The sequence below is a fragment of a genome, unplaced genomic scaffold, assembly GCF_019419815.1.
Source record: "Pyrus x bretschneideri cultivar Hongxiangsu unplaced genomic scaffold, Pyrus_bretschneideri_v1 Contig6, whole genome shotgun sequence".
Lineage (NCBI taxonomy): Eukaryota > Viridiplantae > Streptophyta > Magnoliopsida > Rosales > Rosaceae > Pyrus > Pyrus x bretschneideri.
In genome coordinates, this window is record NW_025999798.1 from 6859023 (window position 1) to 6880110 (window position 21088).

The 21088-nt window shown below is 36.7% G+C and overlaps 3 protein-coding genes and 1 pseudogene across 6 annotated transcripts; 2 read left to right on the forward strand and 2 right to left on the reverse strand.

Moving 5' to 3' along the window:
* Window positions 1-1620: 1620 nt before the first annotated feature.
* Window positions 1621-2577, forward strand: LOC125471567 (annotated as a pseudogene).
* Window positions 2578-4849: 2272 nt separating this feature from the next.
* LOC103961280 lies at window positions 4850-7627 on the reverse strand. 3 transcript variants are annotated; one of them, XM_048572383.1, is made up of 5 exons: window positions 7442-7627; window positions 7260-7345; window positions 5976-6863; window positions 5445-5580; window positions 4850-5264 (listed from the first exon to the last, which is right to left on the reverse strand). In XM_048572383.1, exons 3-5 carry the CDS (start codon window positions 6517-6519, stop codon window positions 5234-5236), a joined length of 711 nt encoding a protein of 236 aa, XP_048428340.1. In that variant the 5' UTR covers window positions 6520-6863; window positions 7260-7345; window positions 7442-7627; the 3' UTR covers window positions 4850-5233. The 3 variants fall into 3 exon arrangements, with proteins under 3 accessions (XP_048428340.1, XP_009372100.2, XP_048428341.1); XM_009373825.3 differs by having other exon boundaries at window positions 7260-7627; XM_048572384.1 differs by lacking the exons at window positions 7260-7345; window positions 7442-7627 and adding an exon at window positions 7074-7097.
* Window positions 7628-11490: 3863 nt separating this feature from the next.
* LOC125471633 (galactokinase) lies at window positions 11491-15430 on the reverse strand. Its single transcript, XM_048572301.1, has 14 exons — window positions 15352-15430; window positions 14865-15149; window positions 14593-14777; window positions 14439-14485; window positions 14191-14282; window positions 13942-14024; window positions 13793-13861; window positions 13526-13711; window positions 13260-13394; window positions 12996-13130; window positions 12821-12891; window positions 12383-12460; window positions 12061-12202; window positions 11491-11969 (listed from the first exon to the last, which is right to left on the reverse strand). The coding sequence occupies exons 2-14, from the start codon at window positions 15034-15036 to the stop codon at window positions 11856-11858; spliced, it is 1509 nt and encodes a 502-aa protein (XP_048428258.1). The 5' UTR covers window positions 15037-15149; window positions 15352-15430; the 3' UTR covers window positions 11491-11855.
* Window positions 15431-16563: 1133 nt separating this feature from the next.
* Window positions 16564-21076, forward strand: LOC125471626. Of its 2 annotated transcripts, XM_048572291.1 has the most exons (4): window positions 16564-18307; window positions 18393-18489; window positions 19926-19988; window positions 20833-21076. In XM_048572291.1, the coding sequence occupies exons 1-4, from the start codon at window positions 18255-18257 to the stop codon at window positions 20962-20964; spliced, it is 345 nt and encodes a 114-aa protein (XP_048428248.1). In that variant the 5' UTR covers window positions 16564-18254; the 3' UTR covers window positions 20965-21076. The 2 variants fall into 2 exon arrangements, 1 of the variants encoding a protein (XP_048428248.1); XR_007253739.1 differs by lacking the exon at window positions 20833-21076 and having other exon boundaries at window positions 16564-18311; window positions 19926-20776.
* The last annotated feature ends 12 nt before the right edge of the window (window positions 21077-21088 follow it).

Consider the following 21088-nt stretch of genomic DNA (forward strand, 5'->3'; position numbering starts at 1 on the left):
GTTCATATAGTGTAGTATTTGCCAGCAGCAAGAATTTGGGAGCCTGCTATTTTTTTTTTTTTTCTGCCAATATTTGCATTGCACCAGCTGTACAAACTAAATATCCAACAAGTCTCACACTCCCTATGGACCCTATCTATAATGGGACTCAAACCTTTGCATTTTATGTGTAGAACTCATTGATATATCTCGAGCAAAAACATCTGCCCAAATTCTCGCAAAACCTTTTTCCTGCTCCCAAAGATGACGAGTTTCAGATCTCAAACATTGATCATACTTCTCATTCAAGTTGCCCTTCTTCCAATGTTGCTCCATTGCAGGTTTTCTTCCCCTTTTCTAACGACTTTCTCCGCCTCCTTCTTCGCTTTTTTATACCTCTCATTACATATTAATTTGATAACCAAAATTGCATTCCTGGGCATGCAAATTGTTAGAAAGTCAATGTTCTTAGTTAGGAAGTTTTTATGTAACTGATTATGTATCTACTACATTATTATTCCTAGATTATCGGATTTCTTATTGTTCAAAGGAAAACTCTTGTACATATCATTGACAAATCAATCGAATTATTCAGTTGCACCAAATACAATTTTCTAAACACATAATGTTATGTTAGAATGCGAGCATCCAATTAAAACTCAAGTACCAACGAGTTGAATATCCCAACAAGTTTAGGCTCTTATGCTAGACTTCCATTCTTTGATTTGGGATGCTCGCAACATATCTCTCTCAATGTGGTTTTGTTATGCCTACATACATTGGTTAGAACATGCTTTTAAACTGGAAAAATATATGATACTGATGAATTGAGTTTATTAAAGAACATACATAAATAACCAATTTTTAGTAAAAATGCAAGTAAATTAGGAAAAATCACTTAAAGTACTTTCTGAAAGAAGCACATAAATGATGTTTACTGTAGAAAGCACTTCAAGTGTTTTTGGAACCCAAAAACATTTGTTCTAAAAACGCTTTCAATCATTTTAAAAACACATCTAAATTAGTCATATATCAGCCGAAGTGAGTTTACTGTGATTTCACGTTCAAGAAACCCTTTAGTGCTGATGTAATTTGTTGTACACGTGGCACAATAATGCTCACAAAAGGGTCTTCGTCATAAGAGAATCTCTCCATCTTTATGCCCTTGCATCGAGACAAGAAGACCTACCACATTTACTCTTTTTGAACTTTTGTTTCTGGTTTCTGGTTTCTGGTTTTTCTGCATGTTGTTTTGCAATTTGTTTCCCAATTATTACTATAGAGGCCAAAATTTGAGGAAATTAAAATGGTGCTAATAACTGAATCATATGGAATATTCCTCCAATTTTCTCATTACTTGACCACCCAAAAAGGAGAATAACTTCTTCTGAAATATCACGGTAACTTTATTTTAAATTAATCGTGCACTATTACAGATAAAATTAAAAACATGTGTCTGTTTATGATTGACTTCATATACCGTCTCAGTAGCAACTCAGTAGTAAGTACGTGAAGCAACACGAAATGTAGACGCAAAATATTTAGACATGTGAAGCAACACGAAATGTAGACGCAATTGAAACTCATAGCACCTGATTACAAAAAGCGCCTACGAGTGAACACGGTAGTAATAAGTGGCAATCAATCTGCCAATCCATGAAGTTGGAACATGAGTATAAATTAACTGCCAAAAGAATCAGATCAAACAATCCCAACAAAGTTTCTCTTCCCATCTCAGAAAATGAGTAGCTCACTCTCAAGATTCTCAACTCTTCTTCTTTTTCTCCACGTTGCTTTACTCATTGCACCCCCAACAACCCAATCTTTTTTTCTTCCATTAGACAAAGGCAGTAATCTGATACAAACAACATGCAAAAAAACACCCCACTATAATCTCTGCCTCTCAACCCTCCAATCAAACCCCGACAGCTCAAACGCGGATGTGCCGCGATTGGCCCGGATAGCATCCGATGCTCTCCTGGCAAATGCAAGTGACACACTGGACTACATCCACGGCCTGCTGAAGCAATCCCGGGAAGTACAATTACAGAAGGCATTGGCAAACTGTGCTGAGCTGTACATCCCAATTGTGAAGTTTAGCCTGCCGCAGGCAATTGAAGCTTTGGGAAATGGGCACTTTGGTTTTGCAAAGTATGGGATTTCTGATGCTGCAACGGAGGCTGAGGCATGTGAGAAGGGTTTTGGAGGAGTTAAGTCTCCTCTCACTGATAGGAATGCTCTTGTGAATGATCTTTCTGGTGTAGCTGTTGCCATTCTCAATTTATTAAAGGGTTGATTTGTCCCTATCTTATTATTAGGAAAATGATAACCACATGTTCATTTTCTCCTTTTGCACACTTCAGTTTTATGTACGTGGATTCTTTGATTTGCTCAATTCAAAGGCCAAAAATAAAAAGGAGTGTGCAGAAGGAGAAAGAGTGCAGAAATCACCTCTCTAGGATTATAGTTAGTGAGTAATGTGTGAAGTTGCTTTTCTTCTGTAGTTTTTGTTTGGGAAAGTTTTCAGCTTTTTTGGTTGTAGATACTTGTACTTGTAGCAGCTGTTTCAGCCACTGAAATTAAGTTTTGTTCTCTTCATGTTCCTTTGTGGGGTAAGAGGGGAATCTCTCCCCTCACATCCCCTCTCTCCCTAAGATGAGATGCACCTTGTTTTAACTGTTTTGAAGGGTAGGTTTGGGATTGGCTTGGGCCAGATCGAGTCTTCCATGGTGACCATATGTGGTCAGATGCAAGGACACTGGCAGGCTATTAGGTGCTGAATATTCCATCGCCCGAGTGAGGAAAGGAAAGTGTCTTATAGCGTCTCTAGCAGCCGAGCTAAAGGAGATTTTTGGTTACTTAAACAAAAAAGGCAGAAAAATAAAGCTTTGGTTTGATACCTTATAAAAAGTGGATATCAAAAAAAGCTGAGTTCAAAAAGGTGTTTGGTAAACACTTAAAAACAGCTTATTTTCACAGTTTTTGGTGAAAAAAAAAACTGAAAACGCGGTAAAAATGAGCTTTGAAAAAAAACTGAAAACGTGAAGCAACATAAATGTTGGATTATATGTTGAATGTTGGATTATGATTCTTGTTAAACGTTAGATTATGACTTCTTGTTAAATGTTGGATTATATGTTTAAGATAAAGTTTATAAATATTTTTCTTTGGAAAATAAAGTATGTTTAGTAATGCACCTTTATTTGTTAAGAAAATTAAATTAATGGCACATCTAGTATTATACCATTTTTTGTCATTTAACACAGTCACAGCTATTTTACATAAAAGTTTACCAAACACTATAATAGTGTTTTTTTTTTTTTTCAAAAGCACTTTTACAAAAATGTTTATCAAACACTCTTATTGCTTTATTTCACAACTGCTTATTCTCACAGCACAACATAAACAATTTTTTTTTTCAAAGCACAACAATACCAAAACAGCCATAACTAGTTTAACTTTGTGAACAATAAGTAGATAAATTTAGTTAGGATGAGAGAGAAAGCTAATTTTTCTGCTAAATAGTAAAAACTATAAAATTGCATTATTTGTTGGCTTCAAGAGAAGAAAAAGGACTTGGGTTGTTAAGTTTAGATAAAATAAAATTTTAACTTAAGCTAAATAGCTATTATTGTTGGGAGTGGTGGCTAGCCAAATTAACATTTGGGTCATCTGATTAGCTACATCAACAAAAATTTAGCTAGTATTGTTGGAGATGCTCTTATATGTGCAAACCCCCATATACATATTAGGTGTGTTCTGAGCTTGAAGGCTCCTTAATAGATAGACTCAAAATGGGCAATATCTTGCTTGAAAGTGAAATTGAAATTTTCATTGTCACATTACAGGCAGCAATTGAAATATGGTTTTCAAATTACGTTATGTATTAGTGGATGATGCCAACACAAGTGGCAATGCCATACGCAAAAAAAAAAGATGCACAGAAAATGGTAGAGGCAATAGAACTTTTGCACACTTTCATTAATCCATGAACATAATCGATATTAAAGTATCGAGAATTCAAATATCGGGTGAAAAAGTAAACGTTCTTATAAATCATGGCTTAATTTTCTACTTATCTCGATCAACATTGACCACAACCTTTAGAATCTTATGTGATTTGCATGTAGACATGTTCCATCATTTGAAAGATTTCCAAATTAATAGATTTGGATAATGTATACATGTGAAGGAAAATGGTATCTTGTGATCAATTGGGACCCTCCCTTTTTTTTTTTTTTTTTTATGTTGGTCACACGGACCCTTTCTATTTAGGTAAAACTATTCGTAGATTTGTGAGGGAGGAGAAGGCTCTGGAATCTCACGGAGCAAATATAACTGAGAGCCGCTTGACTGCTAGAAGAAGGCAACACTATGTGAAATCACATGTTATATATGGCACCAATGCCTCAAAGCATGTTAAACTTAAAAGCACGCCCTGGCCAGAAGCACTTCCATAAAAAGAAAATTGAAATGAGGATGCCTTGAATGGGGGCAAATTAGCATGCTGCATGCACCCTAAGAAACGCAACACATGACACTGCATTATTGACCTGAACGCCAGAATAGCACGCAACACAAAACATTGTATTATTGGCCGGAATATCAGTGAGGGTGTATGCAAGCCCTTCCACTCAAACGGGGTCTTCTATTGCCAAGTTTGCACAATATTTCCCTTACTAAAAATACCGGACAATAAAGGGATTCGCATTTAGATGCAAAGAGAGGCACGCTGGCGTGTCTAACTCGCCTAATCCACACATTAACAAAGCATACCTCAAAGAAGCAAAATCGACGTCTCCATCCTACATTCATGGCATTCCATTCATACAGGAAACATTTGCATCTTTGGAGACAAAACCCAGCGATATCGAACGCGAATAACATCTACTACCAATTTCAGCCAAACTTATACAGCATTTGAAATGAAGGAGCAGATTTGGATGATTTTCTAGTGGTATAATTACCGCAACTTTATTAGAGGCCAAACCAGTTGCAAGGAAGGCAAACTTATCAGTATGCATTTGACATCACCGACAGAACACTAAAAATTGTACTGTAACCACTCTCTTTCTCTCTCTGAGTCTCTTGCTCTCCCCCATTTCTGTACATACAGGGGATCAACAGCTTCAGTAATCATGCATACAAAAAAGTGCAAGCATCGACGGTTTGCACTAGGATTCAAAAGGCATGTGGAATTTGTTCCTCAACATCGACTAGGCAACCACATTGTAATATCACCCTGCCCATCTTTTCAGCTTCTCCGGCGGATCCAACCCAGCAACCTGCAAGGTGCAATCAAAGTGGAACATTTTATTTCAGACAGTGAAACCAACATTGGTCATCAAGTTAGAAAAGCGTATATATATATCGGTTGTTTATTCCCATACATGAAGATGCCATAAGAAAAAAAAAAGAAGCATTTTTTACAAGATATTTATAAAGCTAAAATGAATTTAACATACTTGGGGGACGCAGAACCAGGTCCCTTTGATGACAGATTTGGATAGTACTGAACTGAGATCAAATTGCCCTCTGTTCGTCCAGCAGACAATGGAGATCCCTTAATGTTTACAGGTGAGCTTCTTCTAGACGAAATTCCTGCATATAAACGCCAATAGAATGTGAATGCCAATACGGAAGATGAATGAAAAGTCTTGGACTTTAGGGATCTCTGTAAACAATATATGTTCAATTACAATAAGAAACAAATACGAACTGTTTTGTGAGTCTCCTTTAAACCTAAAACATGCTATTCAGAAGTAAACCCATTTATTCTTTTGGGAATAACCAAAGGAAATGTTAAAGAAAGAATTAATGAGATCCAAAAGTTGAAATTGTCAATCACAAAAAGCAAAATTGATATGCACATTTCAAGTTCACCAAAACAGTTAGGAATCGTTTAAAATCATAAAACAACAAACAAACAAGTTAAGAACTATCAAATACCAGAGATTCAATAACTATATCCTCGAGTTCAATAAAAGAAATATTACCTTGAAAGATTAGCACAAGACAGAAGAGAATGGTGAACAGCATGGCAAATGTGCCGCTATTGGAAGACGCCTTAGCAGCTTTCATCTTCTTCAACGCTTTCATTCGCTCAATCCTTGCACGTTTCCACATGGCAATTTCAGAGAGTTCCTTGATTAACTTCTGGTCTGCCGCATCCAATGATGGGCCTCGTGGAGGTCTGGGAGGTTTAGGAGGCTTTTTATTGCTCGTCTTCTTCCGCTTGTCCTTCACCCGTGTCTTCTCTACATGATCCATGCACTCATTCCCCTCCAGCACCTTGTTTGTTGCCACCTTCAAGTTATCGGGGCACACTACATTGGAGTTGGACCCATTGCCACACAAACCAATTCTATCTTCAACTTTAACCGTTCCATCCAACAGACCGCCACAAACCTTAGCAATCAATGTCTTTGCCGGTTTCTTAGCACATGAAACAGGGGTATCGCTTGAATCCTCTTCACTAACTACCACCCCACTTTCAAGATCAACTTCAAAGTCTTTTTCCCTCTGACTCTTTTGATCCATTACAACCAACCAAACTCAAGCTAATTACCAACTCCCTCCCTGGCCTTCAAATGATCAAAGCCACGTTAAACCCCTCCCAAATGGAAAAAACCAAATTTTGAATATTTGGAGTCAACCCATTAGAAGGAATGGCCTCTTTGCAATATATATTATATTCACAGGTGCAACTTGAGGACAAATATATCTAGCTTCCTCAAATAAACAGCACTTTCGAACTTAACTTGCAATTAAATCGGAGACAGCTTAATTGAATGCAATTCAACTTGTTTGACACGGCTCACCGCTTTCCCAAAGAATAATCAACCAATAAACAACAGTGCCTCCCTTCTTTTTTCCTCCCTTTCCTGTCAGTCAACAAAACCCTTCAACCATTAACAACAATACAAGCGATAACCAACACAATCCACAAAAAACCCGATTGCAATGTGCATCAAAACGTGTCGAAAATCAAGAAATTAGTCAACTTTATTCAATGTGATTGCATATTTCAGCTTACAATTGCTAAAATGTACAAATGTAACAAATTCAGAGCACGAAAAGCAATGCTAACAAACCTGATCAAACAAAACAAGAACATGAAAGAGTAAGCGAAACCCATCAAAACTAGAGCAATCAACACCCTTTAATGCGCATCGCCATGATATTTAACATTGTTTTCAAAAACCCAAAACTCAAAAATTTAAGAAATGATCTAAAAAATGCACAATTTAAAGAAAAAGAGGAAAAGGGAAAGTAGAAACCTTCAAAAGAAAGCGAAGAAGCCCCAGATCCGATGCGGAGAAAGAGCTTACAGCGAAGCTAGCGTCATATATGGAAGCTTCAAGTGCTAATTAAAGAGAGTCAGAGTGAGAAGAGAGAGAGAGGGGGGAGAGGAGAGAGAGAGGAAGAAGGGAATGGACAGGAGGGGTTTTAGGAGAATCACCGAGAAAGTGCAGGGCTTTTATATAAATAAATCAATCAATTTTTTGAATTCTGATTAAAATTGTGGCGCTATATCTTCGTCGGATAAATACCACCGCGCAAATGACTCGAATCTGATGTTTTCTTCTTCCCCTTCCTCGGCAGTTCCACCGACACTTGCATGGCATTTTTTTTTGAGTTTTTGACTTTGTTGTGGGGTTTTTTTATGAATTTAATTTGATTTAAAATCCCCTTTGGGCTTTAATTGGCCAATTAGGGTTGACCTTTGTGATTAATGGTAAACACACTTCTAATTTCTAGACGACGTGAGTGATGGTCATAGACTCATGCAAGACTACAGAAGAAGTTTTTATATTGTTGAAGTGAGTAAATGCTATACAACGTTTGCGGAATATTCTTTTGTTAGAAACTCCATTCAGTTTACGTTTATGCATAATTAGTCGTTATGATATCGTTTAACGACATAACGTATCAGGAGTACGAATATTCTTGTAATGTTAAGTTTAGGATTAAGAAGTTATGTAACTTTATCTGAAACACATCCTTAATCTTCTATTTTTTTGCCAATTCATCTTTTTAATGGTAAAATCTCAGTCATTATTTTGATTATTAGTACTAAGAGAATTTGGAGAAGATTCATAACTGTCACAATAACATAGGAGACGAGAGAGTTTCAAGTCTAGATCGCATGGATTGAAAACTCAACATGCTATTCACTAAGATATTGAACCGCATGCAATAAAATTTTAATCATTTATTTCACATTATAATTTTCTTAATACAATTATAATATTCTTAACTTTCCCTAACTAACGTGACCGTTTTAATTTGATTTTATAATATTAATTCAACTAGGTGTTTCACTTTCACATACCGCGTCAAAAATGGTGTCTGCAACTATGAAGATATAAACATTTTCTTAATGAAAATTATTTATTTTTGTGGATGACTAAGTATTATTTATTTGTTAATGAAAATTATTTATTTTTGTGGATGACTAAGTATTAATTATTTGTTAATGAAAATTATTTGTTTTAGTGGATGACTAAGTATTATTTATTTATTATACACCGACGTGCAAATGAGGTAAAAGAACGGAATACATTAATTAAGTGCACATTAAGTTATAGTAGGGGTAGCTATTAAAAAACCATTTAACACTTCAAAACAATACTCATGTCCAAAAATTTGAAAACGAGCTTAAGTTCTTCTTATTTTATTCGAGAATGACTTACCGACCCCTTAGAAAGTACGTCAACGTTGCCTTTCGAACCAATAAGCACAATGCTACTTATTTTGAGTTTTTCTTACGATGTTGTATGGTTAATTTAAAAGAATTAACGTCTCCGTTTCATATAAGTTCTTTGTGATGTTGATGATGACGAGGGCAACACTTCTTGACCGGAAAAGGTGAAAAATGGAGGAGGGAAGGAGGGAGGGGTTAGAGCATCCCCAATAAGGGGCTCTATATAAGGTTGGAAAAGTGGTGGATATAGCCCATTTTAAAGCTCCGAGGAATCTTTGAGGTTTTATAAAATAATCTCTCTCAATGAGAAGCTATATCTTTCGGGCTCTATATGGTGATATATATATATATATATATATATGTAGTAATTTGATTAAGTGATGAATCTTTTTTTTTTTTTTTTTGTTAGCTTTTCTTAAGTTGATTTTTTGATGTGCTATCGTAAATTTTATTTATTTTTTTATTTTTTTTTATGAACCCTTCAATCTAAAAAGTTCAAGGTGTGACAAAGTCAAATTTCATCACTTATGAATCGTTCGTTGGATTATATTCTTTTATATCAATCTCATCCATTGAATGAAACAAACCCCACTTCACCCTCTGAAATAATTTGATTTTCACGTATAACACAACAATTTACCTAGCACCAATTGGTAAATTGGTATCATACAATTTTGAAAAAATTTATTTGAAAATTTCACTCATCAATGCCCCATGAACGTTAAATCAATTTGAAATTTTAATTCTTATGGAATTTAAAACAATCATTAATTAGCCAAATTGCAAGAAAAATAAGTAAGAAACAAGAATTAAAATAGTAATAAAAGGAGAGTATAAATGAATTTGTATGTGGAGAGAGACTGATAGAATTTTGCTCACATGAATTGCTACTTTTTTTTTTTTGTGGGATCCATTGTTTTTGGGGTTAGATGTAGCCCGCTTTTATGCTACCCAAAAAATGAAGTTGTTAGCCCAGTGGTGAATCTAGCCCTATTTTTCGACTCATTAAAAATAAAACTTCTCACTAAGGTTGGAAATGTGGTAGTACCATAGAAGATAAAGTCCCCATCAAGAATGCTCTTGTGGGGTTGGCGTATGGCAACCATGAACCATCTGTCTCACTCACTCACTTTCACTCACCCCACAGCCCACGACCTCGAGGGATTTTTCGGTGTACCCTCACTCATAATGGTGAGGGTACACCAAAAAAATTTGGTGCACCCTCACTTTTTGTACACCAAAAAAATTCTAATGAGTGAGGGTACACCAAAAAAATTTGATGTACCCGGTACATCTAAAAATTTTCCCACGACCTCCGCGTGAATTAAAAATGGTGACATATGAATTTAATAAAATGGATTTTGAATCTTTGATGCTTCGTTGGTAGGGGGCTTCTCTGGACCCCACCCATGTTTTCTTATTTTATCATTTTATTTGGTAAATTATATGAAGTTGATTTGTTGATATAATTGAGTTTATGTCCCATCGTTTTGACATTGAGGACCCATTAGTAAAGATTTGACACGTTCATACAAGTATCGTGCTCCCCTGGTGTACGGTGCATGCATTCTTTGAGCATGTAACGAGAAAATCTTTTATATTATACTATAATTATGAGTTTAATTTTTTAAAATACAGGTCTAATTTTTGTATAATCATGAGTTTATTTTTCTTATGATATGACTAATTACGTAATGAGAGAGAAGATATTTTTTGAGACTTGATGAAGGAAGAATTGAGGAGGGGGAAATGGAAAACTTGGAAGGGGAGAAAGGGGGTCGAGATGAGTTTATTTCTCAACTTCAATTATACTTCTAAGCGTAACGGTACACAACTAATTAAGCTTATAAATTTCTCATCAATACTCAACTTTGTTCCAAAACAACTTATATATGTAGTAGTTGATAAGTTTTGTACAAGCTGCTTTTTACCAAAGTGCTTTTGTTGTAGCAGTTGATAATTTTGCAAGAAAGCACAGGTACAAATAATATATTGAGTTGGCAATACAGGACAAGTCATGCGTATTTTGGATTTGGGTCGAATGCCATAAAAACTTAAATTTGTTTTTTCATAAGGTAAGATAACTCTACAATAATCCAGCTCATTTATTGATTATTTGTTTTATTCATACAATGAGTTAGTGATACTCACGTGATTTATACAATTCGAACTTAAAACTTCAAATTTATAAGTTGAATTTAAAATCTCTCATTTGCAAGTAGAGGTAAAACAGACCGTAATGCTAGACGTTAATGTTATGTTAACAAGTCATGTAAATTTTCCAAATTCACGTAATCAAATGATGTAGCAAGTTATTTTGAGTGAAAAGGGTCCACAAGACGAAAGGCTAATTTGGGATTCTTGTGGGTTTTTTTGAAAATTGCTTCTACTGTGCTGTGAAAAGCAGTTAGATATTTGGTAAACTATAGTGCTAAAAGTGCTTTTAGTAAAAAAAAGAGACTAGAGTAGGATTGTCAATATAAAAATTTATTAATTGGTAATGTTTGCCCATCTCCAATAAAATTTTTTTTTTTTTTAAGAAGTATGGATAGATCTGTTTTTGCTTTCTGCTTTTTTAAACCACGATTTTGGAAGAATTTTTTTTTTTTTTTTTTTTTCATTTACCAAGCATAATTTTAGCCTAACTTTTTTCAAAAAGCTACTTTTAAAAGGAAATTAAACAACCCTAAATCAGATTTTAAACTAATAAAACGCTGACACGTTTATTAATATGTAAACATTTGATGTCTCTAACATTACTCTTATCCAGTTGGACTAGATTCATGATAAAAAGGTAACCCTCGTATGAACACCCGTATAAACGCCGGTCAATACATATTCCATGGCGCATGAATATATTGAGTTTGGGCCTCTCAGCCCAAGTCCAACTAGCTTGGACATATTTGTAACCTTACAGAGGAGGATGGGCCCATCCAGAAAAAAGGAGTTGGAAAACACAATTGAAAGTTTAACTGTTTGACTGTTATGACATCCTTTGACATTGGAAATTAATCAACTTCCAAACCTTGGAGAGAACTCTAACTCTAATGGAACCCAGCAGGTTTATTACACTGAAACAGAAATTCATGTCGGTCTATCGACGTAAATTTACTAAAAACAGAGTACACTACAGTTCAAGCCGAAATCTAAAAGCACTGCACAACTTGACTCAGACAAACTTGACGATAGCAGCACCGCTGGAGGGCTTGGACGCAAAAACATAGAGGCCAAGATCGTTGTTGTTGATGACGCCTCTGTCAATTCGTGACTGGTAGAAGCGTTCCTGATACACCTCAAGCGATATTTAGGTTCAGCAACTCAAACAAAATGAACAATGGAGGGAAAGCATTAAGGATGATAGAAGATGAGCAAACCTTTAAATTGAGGATAAATTGTGGGACAATACTATCTTTTACCAAAGCAACTGCACAGCCGCCCCATCCAGCTCCCGTAAGCCTTGCCCCAAGAGCACCATTCTCCCGACAAATATTTACAAGTTCTTCCAACTCCGGACAGCTGGTTCAGTGAAAAAGAATGATGGTAAAGATAAGAGTGACAAAAATTACAAGATCTTCCAACGCCGGACAATACCATGTCCCTACATTAAGCTCTTCGTGATGTGATCAATTATTATTGCGAGAGCGTCAGTAGTGTGCATACATAAATTCAAAGGAGGTCGACAATATAAATTTGTACCTGCACTCATATAACACGCTGCAGCTATAGTGGCTATCATTCATAAGATCACCAAGCCTCTTTAGCTTATCCTCATCACTGCAAAAACAGTTCCAGCGTTAGCATAAAACCTTTTATTTGTTCACACCATTAAGCGCTCACTAAGCAACCCTATATAAATTTTCATGTTTACTAAGGAGAACATATAGTTTAATTTAGTAACGATATGCCAATTCCATTCTATATCTTAAACCATATTTACTTTTACTGCACGGGTAGTGGGAAAAGAGTTCATATGAACTAAGATAGCACACCACTGGCTGGAGTAGCACACATGGTATCTCTCTGTACTTAATAAAGGGCGGTAAGTCTTGAGTTTAACCCCTGAGAGGGGTAGGAGGGGAAGGATATCCCTTTCTGGTAACCAACAGATTGCCACTTCCGCAACTATATACGCACCTTACTGTTGATGATACGGCGTCCTTGAAATCATATACCCGCTTGGCTTCAGAATACACATGGGCGGCTCTCTGGTAGACAATAGTTTTTCAACATTAAAACAAAATTTCCAAATTCAAAGAAAAAATCAACACAATTAGCAATGACACGAGATAGCTAGCAACCAAGGAAGTACCTGGGATAACTTGAAGTGCTTTGCAGCTTTCAAAACATCCAAAGAAGACGGAGAATCTCTCAAGATAGAGGGTAGACTCTCCCCAAGGATTTTCTCTATTTCCCCAGCTGTATAAGGTTCTTCTTTTAAATTCTCCTATAGCAAAGACAAAGTGTTATGTAACTGATATAGATAGGGAATTGACTAATACGAACCTAAAATGAAAACAATCAAATGCATACAACACTGAATGGCAAAATATTGGCAGGAAACGAATAAAAGTACCTTTACAGCCACGACCGGATCTGAAGACCCACGAGTACCAGCAAATGATATGCACAAGCCTTCAACATCAGAAAGAGTTTTGACACTTGAAATTGCCTCTTGCGGTTTCATCCCCAACCTTATACCAAGCACAATCTAAAAAATTTTCCAACCCCACATTGTGAGTACATAATATTTCTGACAATAAAATTACTAAACCCTTCTCAGGTTGATACCTATCCCCTGCATTAGTAGCTCGGAAATTGGATTTAGGATTCGAAACTTACAGCAGCCAGGCGACACTCAACAACTCGGTTATTGTAATTTGTGGCAGCAGTTACTGCTTTCTGAGAATCTGCCAAAGAATGGGCCACAACAAAAGTTCCACCAGCCGGAAGTTGCACATCAGTAGCACGAATTGGGTTGAAATCAATTAGTTCTGCAAACCCAGGCTTGGCCATCACCGAGATTGCCTGGAATTTAAACCAATATCAGGACAAACAGGCAGTTGGCTATCAAACTCAAATTAATCAAGAATGAGAAAATAATCGGACCTGATCCATTCCACCAGATTGTGTGCCAATGTGTCGCTCACACTCACACGTAAGTTGTGCAATTTCTTTCTGCTCACAAGAAAGAATGTCAGCATTTGAAGCTTATTTATACAATCTGTAGATCACCGGAACACAGACAGATATTATACCTTGGGGAAATTCAAACCAAAAGCGGCCATTATCGCAATTGTAGAAGCACAAACTAATGCAGCAGAGCTAGATAGTCCAGAGCCTAAACGAAACAACGAAAAAATCAATAAGTACCGTCTCGGATTTTACTCCACCATATGATAAACTAGTTGCCTCTGTACTTATAAATTGTTAATACCAAACTAATTAACCTTAAAATTGACAACATTAAGGTTGTTTTATTTGATATTAATTGGTGGGAACTACACCTGTAGGAACTGTTCCATCAATAAGAACATCAAGTCCAACTGGTCCAACATTTTCTCCCTTGGATTTGGCAAACTCATAAAAACCTTTGTACCTGAACAACAACATAATCCATCACTTTCTGCCGTACATCAGAAATCCATAGTTTTAACGTTTGACTATCCAAATGTTTCATCATCAAACAAAAAGAAACAAAAAAATCTAAAATTTAGTCAACATACAGATCAAGGCATGGATTTTTATGTCTTACCCACAAATGAAATAATGCCCCCATTTGTGATTCTTCAAGTCAATTTCCTTCAACCAAAAAAAAAGTCAAAAAACTTTGACCGAAATTGAACTCCGACAGCAACTCGATAACGTTGTAGTTAAACGAATGATGATCAAGTCAAACAATTTCGTACCTGGGTCGGGTCGGCGGGGTAAGTACAAATTTGGTACTTGTCGTTGACATTGGCAATTCTGAGAACTTTCTCGGCGTCTCCGTCGTCGTGCTTCCGAATTGCGACAATGGTGTCCTGTCGTATGGCCATCGGCAGCACCGAGTAGCCCTCGTAGTCTATGTGCTCTCCGACCAAGTTCACCCTCCCTGTCCAATCAGAAATTCAAACACGAGCACAAAATCGAAACTTGAAAAATCCCACAGAGAGAGAGAGAGAGAGAGAGAGAGACCCACCTGGAGAGCGAGCGAAGAGTTGAGGGGGGTGACCGAAAACCTGCTGGAACTTGGAGTTCAGGCGGTTGAATCGGAGCTGGGCCTCGTCGAGTTGGGAGGAGTTGCCGTAGACGGCGTCGAGGGTGTCGTGGATTGGGATCGGAAGTTCTTCGTGTTTTGCCATTTGTGCCATCTGCTGGATTAACTGAACCCTCTGCAACTACTTAAAAGAAAACTCAAAGCCCCCGTGACGGTGACGGTGACGCAAGCGAACAAAATCTGATCTTCTTCAATTATTGTCGAATCCTAAATAATTAGACAATAATTTAGGCCACTGTTTCGATAAAGAAATTAGAAGAGTCGGAGGAGAGAGTCATAGAAATTAAACAGCAAATTAAAGAAGAACATATATATATTTTTTACGAGAATTAAGAAAGGCGAACATCCTAGTAAGATTAAGATTCCGATAAACCTGTTTTTATCTACTTTCTATCCACTTCGTTTTTACCTTTATAACGGATTTTACAGCGGGAATCCGAGACCTGGTAGGTAGTTACGTTCGACGTTGGATAATTCGAATTCAGATATAGGAGTGTGCGTTGTCGTTTTGGATTGGTTTGCTCCTTTTCTGAATTTATTTAGGAATTTTTTTATATTTTATTTTGCAGTTACAGTACGTGGGTCAAGTGTAACTGCAGCCGGTATGCTTTGTGGGCGGCGAGGCACGGGCCGTGCGGTGGCGCGGAGGAGTGGCGGGTAAAAAACAACCGTGATGATAATAATTAAGGGAAGTTTAATGAAAAATTATATTTTTACATTAAAATGTCAATCCGGTATTATTTATTTTATCCTTTATTTTGTCTTTATCGTTAAAACTCAAAGTTTTTAAATCATTTTCATTAATTTTTCTAATAATTAAACATAAATATAGTTGGTGATAGTATTTACATGGAACTAATGAATTATCTAATTCGTCAAGTTAAATGAATATGATAATATAGTCTTTTAAACCCGACCCATTTCGATCCCATTCCGAGTTAGATGTTTATCTACTATTGTTAAACAAGTTAAATCCAATAATCTGTATACGATCTCAAGTTAATTTGTTTACAAAGTTGCAAGTCTGCAAGTTAGCTAAATGCATTTGATAAGAGTAAGTTATCTCTAACTGGATAAATTGTTGATAACGCTTTTATTACATTAATCATATTAATCTTTTTTTTAGTACAATCGACGTGCAACACAAAATTTATTTAAACTACAAGGTGAGATGAAAGAGGAATTTGAGCTTGAATGCATAAAATGACGGATAACACACTACCCTACTTAACTTGACTAAATTTATGTGCACTAATCCAATCATGTAGTGGCCAGAAGCTAAGGAGAATAAATTCTAAAGTTTTCTATTTTTCATGAGGTTGGGTGGTGGACCTGGTGGTCTAGTTCATACACCTTCGCTTTCATGATATTCCAGAATACATAAGTACAGGCTGACGCGACCGTTAGTAGGTCAAGACTTAAGAGTACTAGTAATAACTAGTAAGCTTCTCTTTTGTTTGCCCGACTCTTTTTTTACTTGGTAATTAAAAGTAAGGGTGGAAAAAAATACCAAAAATCCCAAATCATAATGAAACCGAACCAAAAAAAGCCCGAACCAAAAATTCTGAAAATTTTAGTACCGAAACCAAACTGATCTTGAGTTATTCAGTATGGGATTCGGTCTCACATCTTAACACCATTCGATATCCAAGTCCCGAACCAAACTTTAATAAATATCTATAATGGCGCAAAAAAGCACTTAAGCACATGATGTGTGCAAAAAACCCATGTCTCGAATCGAACTTTAATATTTATTATCTCTACTAATTAATAAAACACTCATTGTCAACCAAAATCTTATGAAATTACCAGTTTAACCTTTTAATTAAAACATAATATGAATAAAAAATATGGAGCATAAATGTAATTTCACACAACCAAATTTTGCTTTTTTTTTTTTTTCAAAGCCTCACTTATCCTAATATATCTCTAATTATAAAAAATAAATAAAATAAAATAAAATAAAATAAAACTTCCCACTCCCATATTTTCTATCACTCTCATCCTCGCTCCTTCTATTTTAAAAACAAAAATAAAATTTTTTCTCACACACACTGTGTGTGCCCATATGCTAGTATATTATTAAAATAAGCAAAGTGTGCAGAAAAGCACATGATGTGTTGTGTGCTGTCTAAATTTCTATCAAGCAAACTGCAAACATATAAAGAATAGCCTATTATATAATATTAAAATAAGTAGAGTGTGCAGAAAAGCACATGGGTGCTATCTAAAGAGTCAAACTCTTTAGACAAAGTCTCTCCTATCTCACTCTCTCCCATCTCTGCCTTCGCCAAAGTCTTAGACTCTTTCTGTTTCTCCTCTCGAATTCAAAGCTGAAGGGCCACCCATCAACCCATCATCTCACAATTTGACTCTGACCAACTTTCTCCACTCTGGCCACCTCTACACCTCACTACTTCATCCTCACCTCCGATTCTCTCCAGCAATTCTCCGTATGTGTGGGGTTTCAAATTAAGGTTAGGGTTTCAAATTGGGGCTTAGGGTTTCAAATTGGGAGCTCGGGTCAGGAGGAAGACGAAGGTCTGACTATCTCTTCACTCTGTCTCTTTCCCGACCTTTAATCTTCAACAATTCACTCACAGTCTCTGATTTTAAATTGCGGTTTTAATGCAGGTTCAGATGAGTTCAAGTTCGGTTTCGGGAAATCCCGAAATACTGAGAATATTTCGGAAATATCCAAAATTTGGTTTGGGATTCGTCGTCAAATTTTCGTCCCGAAAATAGTCGGTTTGGGACTTGATATGCCCTTTTTGGTTTGGTATCTCATACCAAACCAGCCGTAATTAAAAGTTTAGAAGGAAATTAGTTACTCTCACCACTAACTCTGCAATATCCAGCTGGAATGATTAATGCGTTGCACCTAACTGTCAGCTGCCACATGTATGAATTTACGTAAAAATTTATAGATTCCGTGTAACAACCCGTCCCGATATTTTATTTTCAGGTTTTTGGAATGAGGGTACTTTCATAAATGTTCACTTTGGGTTAGATATTTTGTTTTGAAAAGTGCTGTTGGGTCTTAATTTGTGTGCCTTGTAGGGCCACTTCTTTTGGGTTTGTTCCCCCCAGCCTAACTCTCCTCCTCCTTTCCCTTCCCTGTAACCTCCCTTATCTATTTCTTCTCTCACAACTCTCTCTCCCCCCTCGCTGTACCATTTTCTTATTCTCTCTTAGTACCTTACTACCCACCCTCGTAGCTCCAGCGATCACTTCTACCTTTACGAACCTCCCCCATCGATTGACGTGGAACTCACAACTCCAAGCTCATAGAGGTCTCTCTTTCTCTTCACAATGGCACTACCACTGTTCAAAGGATCCTCTGGCGAGTTCTCGCCATTTTTGTTGTAGGTAAGTCCTTAAAATCCTCTTAATCGAGTTTAGAGTCGTGTTCGAGACGTTTTGAGGAGTTTTTATCAACTTTGGACGCAGTTGTAGCGCTGTGGAGATTTACCCAGATTCTGATGAGGAAACCGAGGCTTTTCGACCATTTTTCGGCCAACCTCGGCCACGGCAGGCGACAAGAAAGGTATATTTCGACTCCTTATTTTCCAGGCTTCAATTTGGTATATTGAATTGCATGTTTGGTTGAGTATTAAGCTTGATCGGAGCTCAAGAATTCTTGGCTAAAATCCGGTTTTCTTCTTCGTGGAGTTTGGTTGACCCACGATCTAGAACGGGTCAAACCCGACCCGTCATCAAGAACTGACCTAAACCTTTGGGCCTTATAATCAGACCCAATCCAAAACGAAGCCCAAGCCCTAAACCCATTATCTGGCCCAAACCTCTTTAACTCTATAACTAGGCCCATGTCCATAACCTATTAACCTAGCCCAGAAATCTAAAACCCAAACCTAATACTAGGCCCAATACACCAACTTATGACCTAGAAACTACGGGTGGGCACGGTTTGGTTCGGCCCGGTTTCACCCTCAAAATGGAACCAGAACTAGAAAATTTCAACGGTTCGATTTGATGAGGTTCTGCTTAAATTTATTACTAAAACCATACAGTTCGGTTCATGATGGTTCCGGTTCGGTTCATGCCGGTTTACGGTTCTAACCAAAATTATATATATGTTTTTTCTAATTTTCTACTTTAAATACCAAACACATATTTCAACCACAAATTCAAGTAAATTTGAGTTTCCACTACTAGATCTACAAGATTTGTGACCGGAGGATAAAAGGTGTGCATATAAATATAAATCAAAAGATAGAAAGGCTCATATCAAGACCAAAACGTAGATCTTAAACTAAAACTAAAATGTACATAATGCATAATATATTGGAAAAGAATAGAGAAAAATAATATAGGGGGAGAAAAGTGATAAAACAAGAAAGGAGGGGGATAAAAGTGAAGAAAAATATTGGGCTTATGCGCATGGTCTTTTTGGAAAAATGTCTTATTTATATAAAAATAATAATAAAACAATAATTTATATTAAAAGCAGTTCGGTCTCGTTCCTCCAATTCATAATATTTCCAAAATGGAACTGGAATCGTTTGAAACAGTTCAGTTCGGTTTTTGTTCTGGTTTTGACTTTTTTGGTCAACGCGGTTTTTTACAGGTTTTTTTTGTTACAGTTTGATTTGGTTTTTCAGTTTGGCCGTTTTTATGCCTACCCCTACTAGAAACCCAAAACCCTTTAGCCTAGGCCTAAACCTTTGGGCCTGGCAGCCCATTAGTCTAGGCCCAAAAACCCCAGGCTCGTTGACTCTGCCCAAACCTATCGACCCGGTTGACCCGACCCGTTTGACCGTTGACTTCCAGTCAACACTGACTATTGACTTCCAGTCAACGCTGACCATTGATCGGACCGGTCAACATTGACTTTTGTTGACTTCTTTGGGTTTCGGTCCCTTTTAGGCAAATTTCGATGTCCTGGATCCGTTTCCGACGTCCGTTTTTCCAAATTCAATTGTTATGATAGTGTTTTATTAATTGGTATCTTTATGTGCTTAGGTGCAATTGTGTATGGCATTTCCGTCATTTCTTGTTTGCACGGCTCTTTGCCAACGGTGTAAGGTGAGTGAACCCTTTCCAAAATGCATATTTTACTATTAGAAATGCATATATGAAAAGCATGATTTTATGATTACGTTTTATGCAACGTTTATGAGTGAATTGGTTACCATGCTTTATCAATATCATGCTTTACCGACCTTACGTTCCTTGTGGTATATATGATGGATGACTATATACATACTTGTGAACGTGGTTTTATGATATGACGTTTTAGCTACTGAACTCCGATTAAGATAGTTATATATATATATATATATATATATATATATATATATTAGAAATATTATATGAATGTTCTTATGTACTTACTTAGTGGTTATTCGAATGGTCCTACCTACGAGCGTATGTTCTGCCTGCGGGCGTATGTTCTACCTACAGGCGAATGATATCTATATATTGGCTTCGGTTGGGTGATGTAGCGGCCTACGGGTCAATTGACATTTATATTAGCTACGGCCGGGCGTTTGGTTGGTGCCTATGAACGGAAGATACTTATATTGGCTTCGGTCGGGAGATGTAGTGCCTACGGGCAAATGATACTACCTACGGACGAATGATTTGCCTATGTGGGCGTGATGTAGAACCTTCGGATGAAGGAAGAAGTGTTCTATATGCCTTCGGGCGAATGAAATATTATTATATGCCTTATATATACCATTACTAAACACACTATATATAATATATGTTTTACAAAAGTTTTATGGCATGCTAGGGTGTTTGGAAAACCTATTACATATTATACTATTGAGTTTTCGTAAACTTTGGGGGTTAATACGTAGTTGAATAACTGTTTTAGTATTACTATATATCAACTTGGTCCACTCATGTTTTGTTTTGCGGTCAGGACTTAAAATCGAGACGTACAATTTCGGCGTCAAAGCACTCCTGCATCGGCATCTTCGAGTCCTCTCGGTGTAGGACCTATCTCTTTGTTCATTCAATGTTATATTATTTCCTTTCTAGTGTCTCGTTTTAGTTGTATGCTCTGAACACGTTCCTTAATTGCATAAGCATTGTATTTAAATTTATAAGTTTTATTTATGTTCATTACTTCACATGCATGTTAGTATGGCATCGTCACCTTTAGGTGTCGGCTCGCA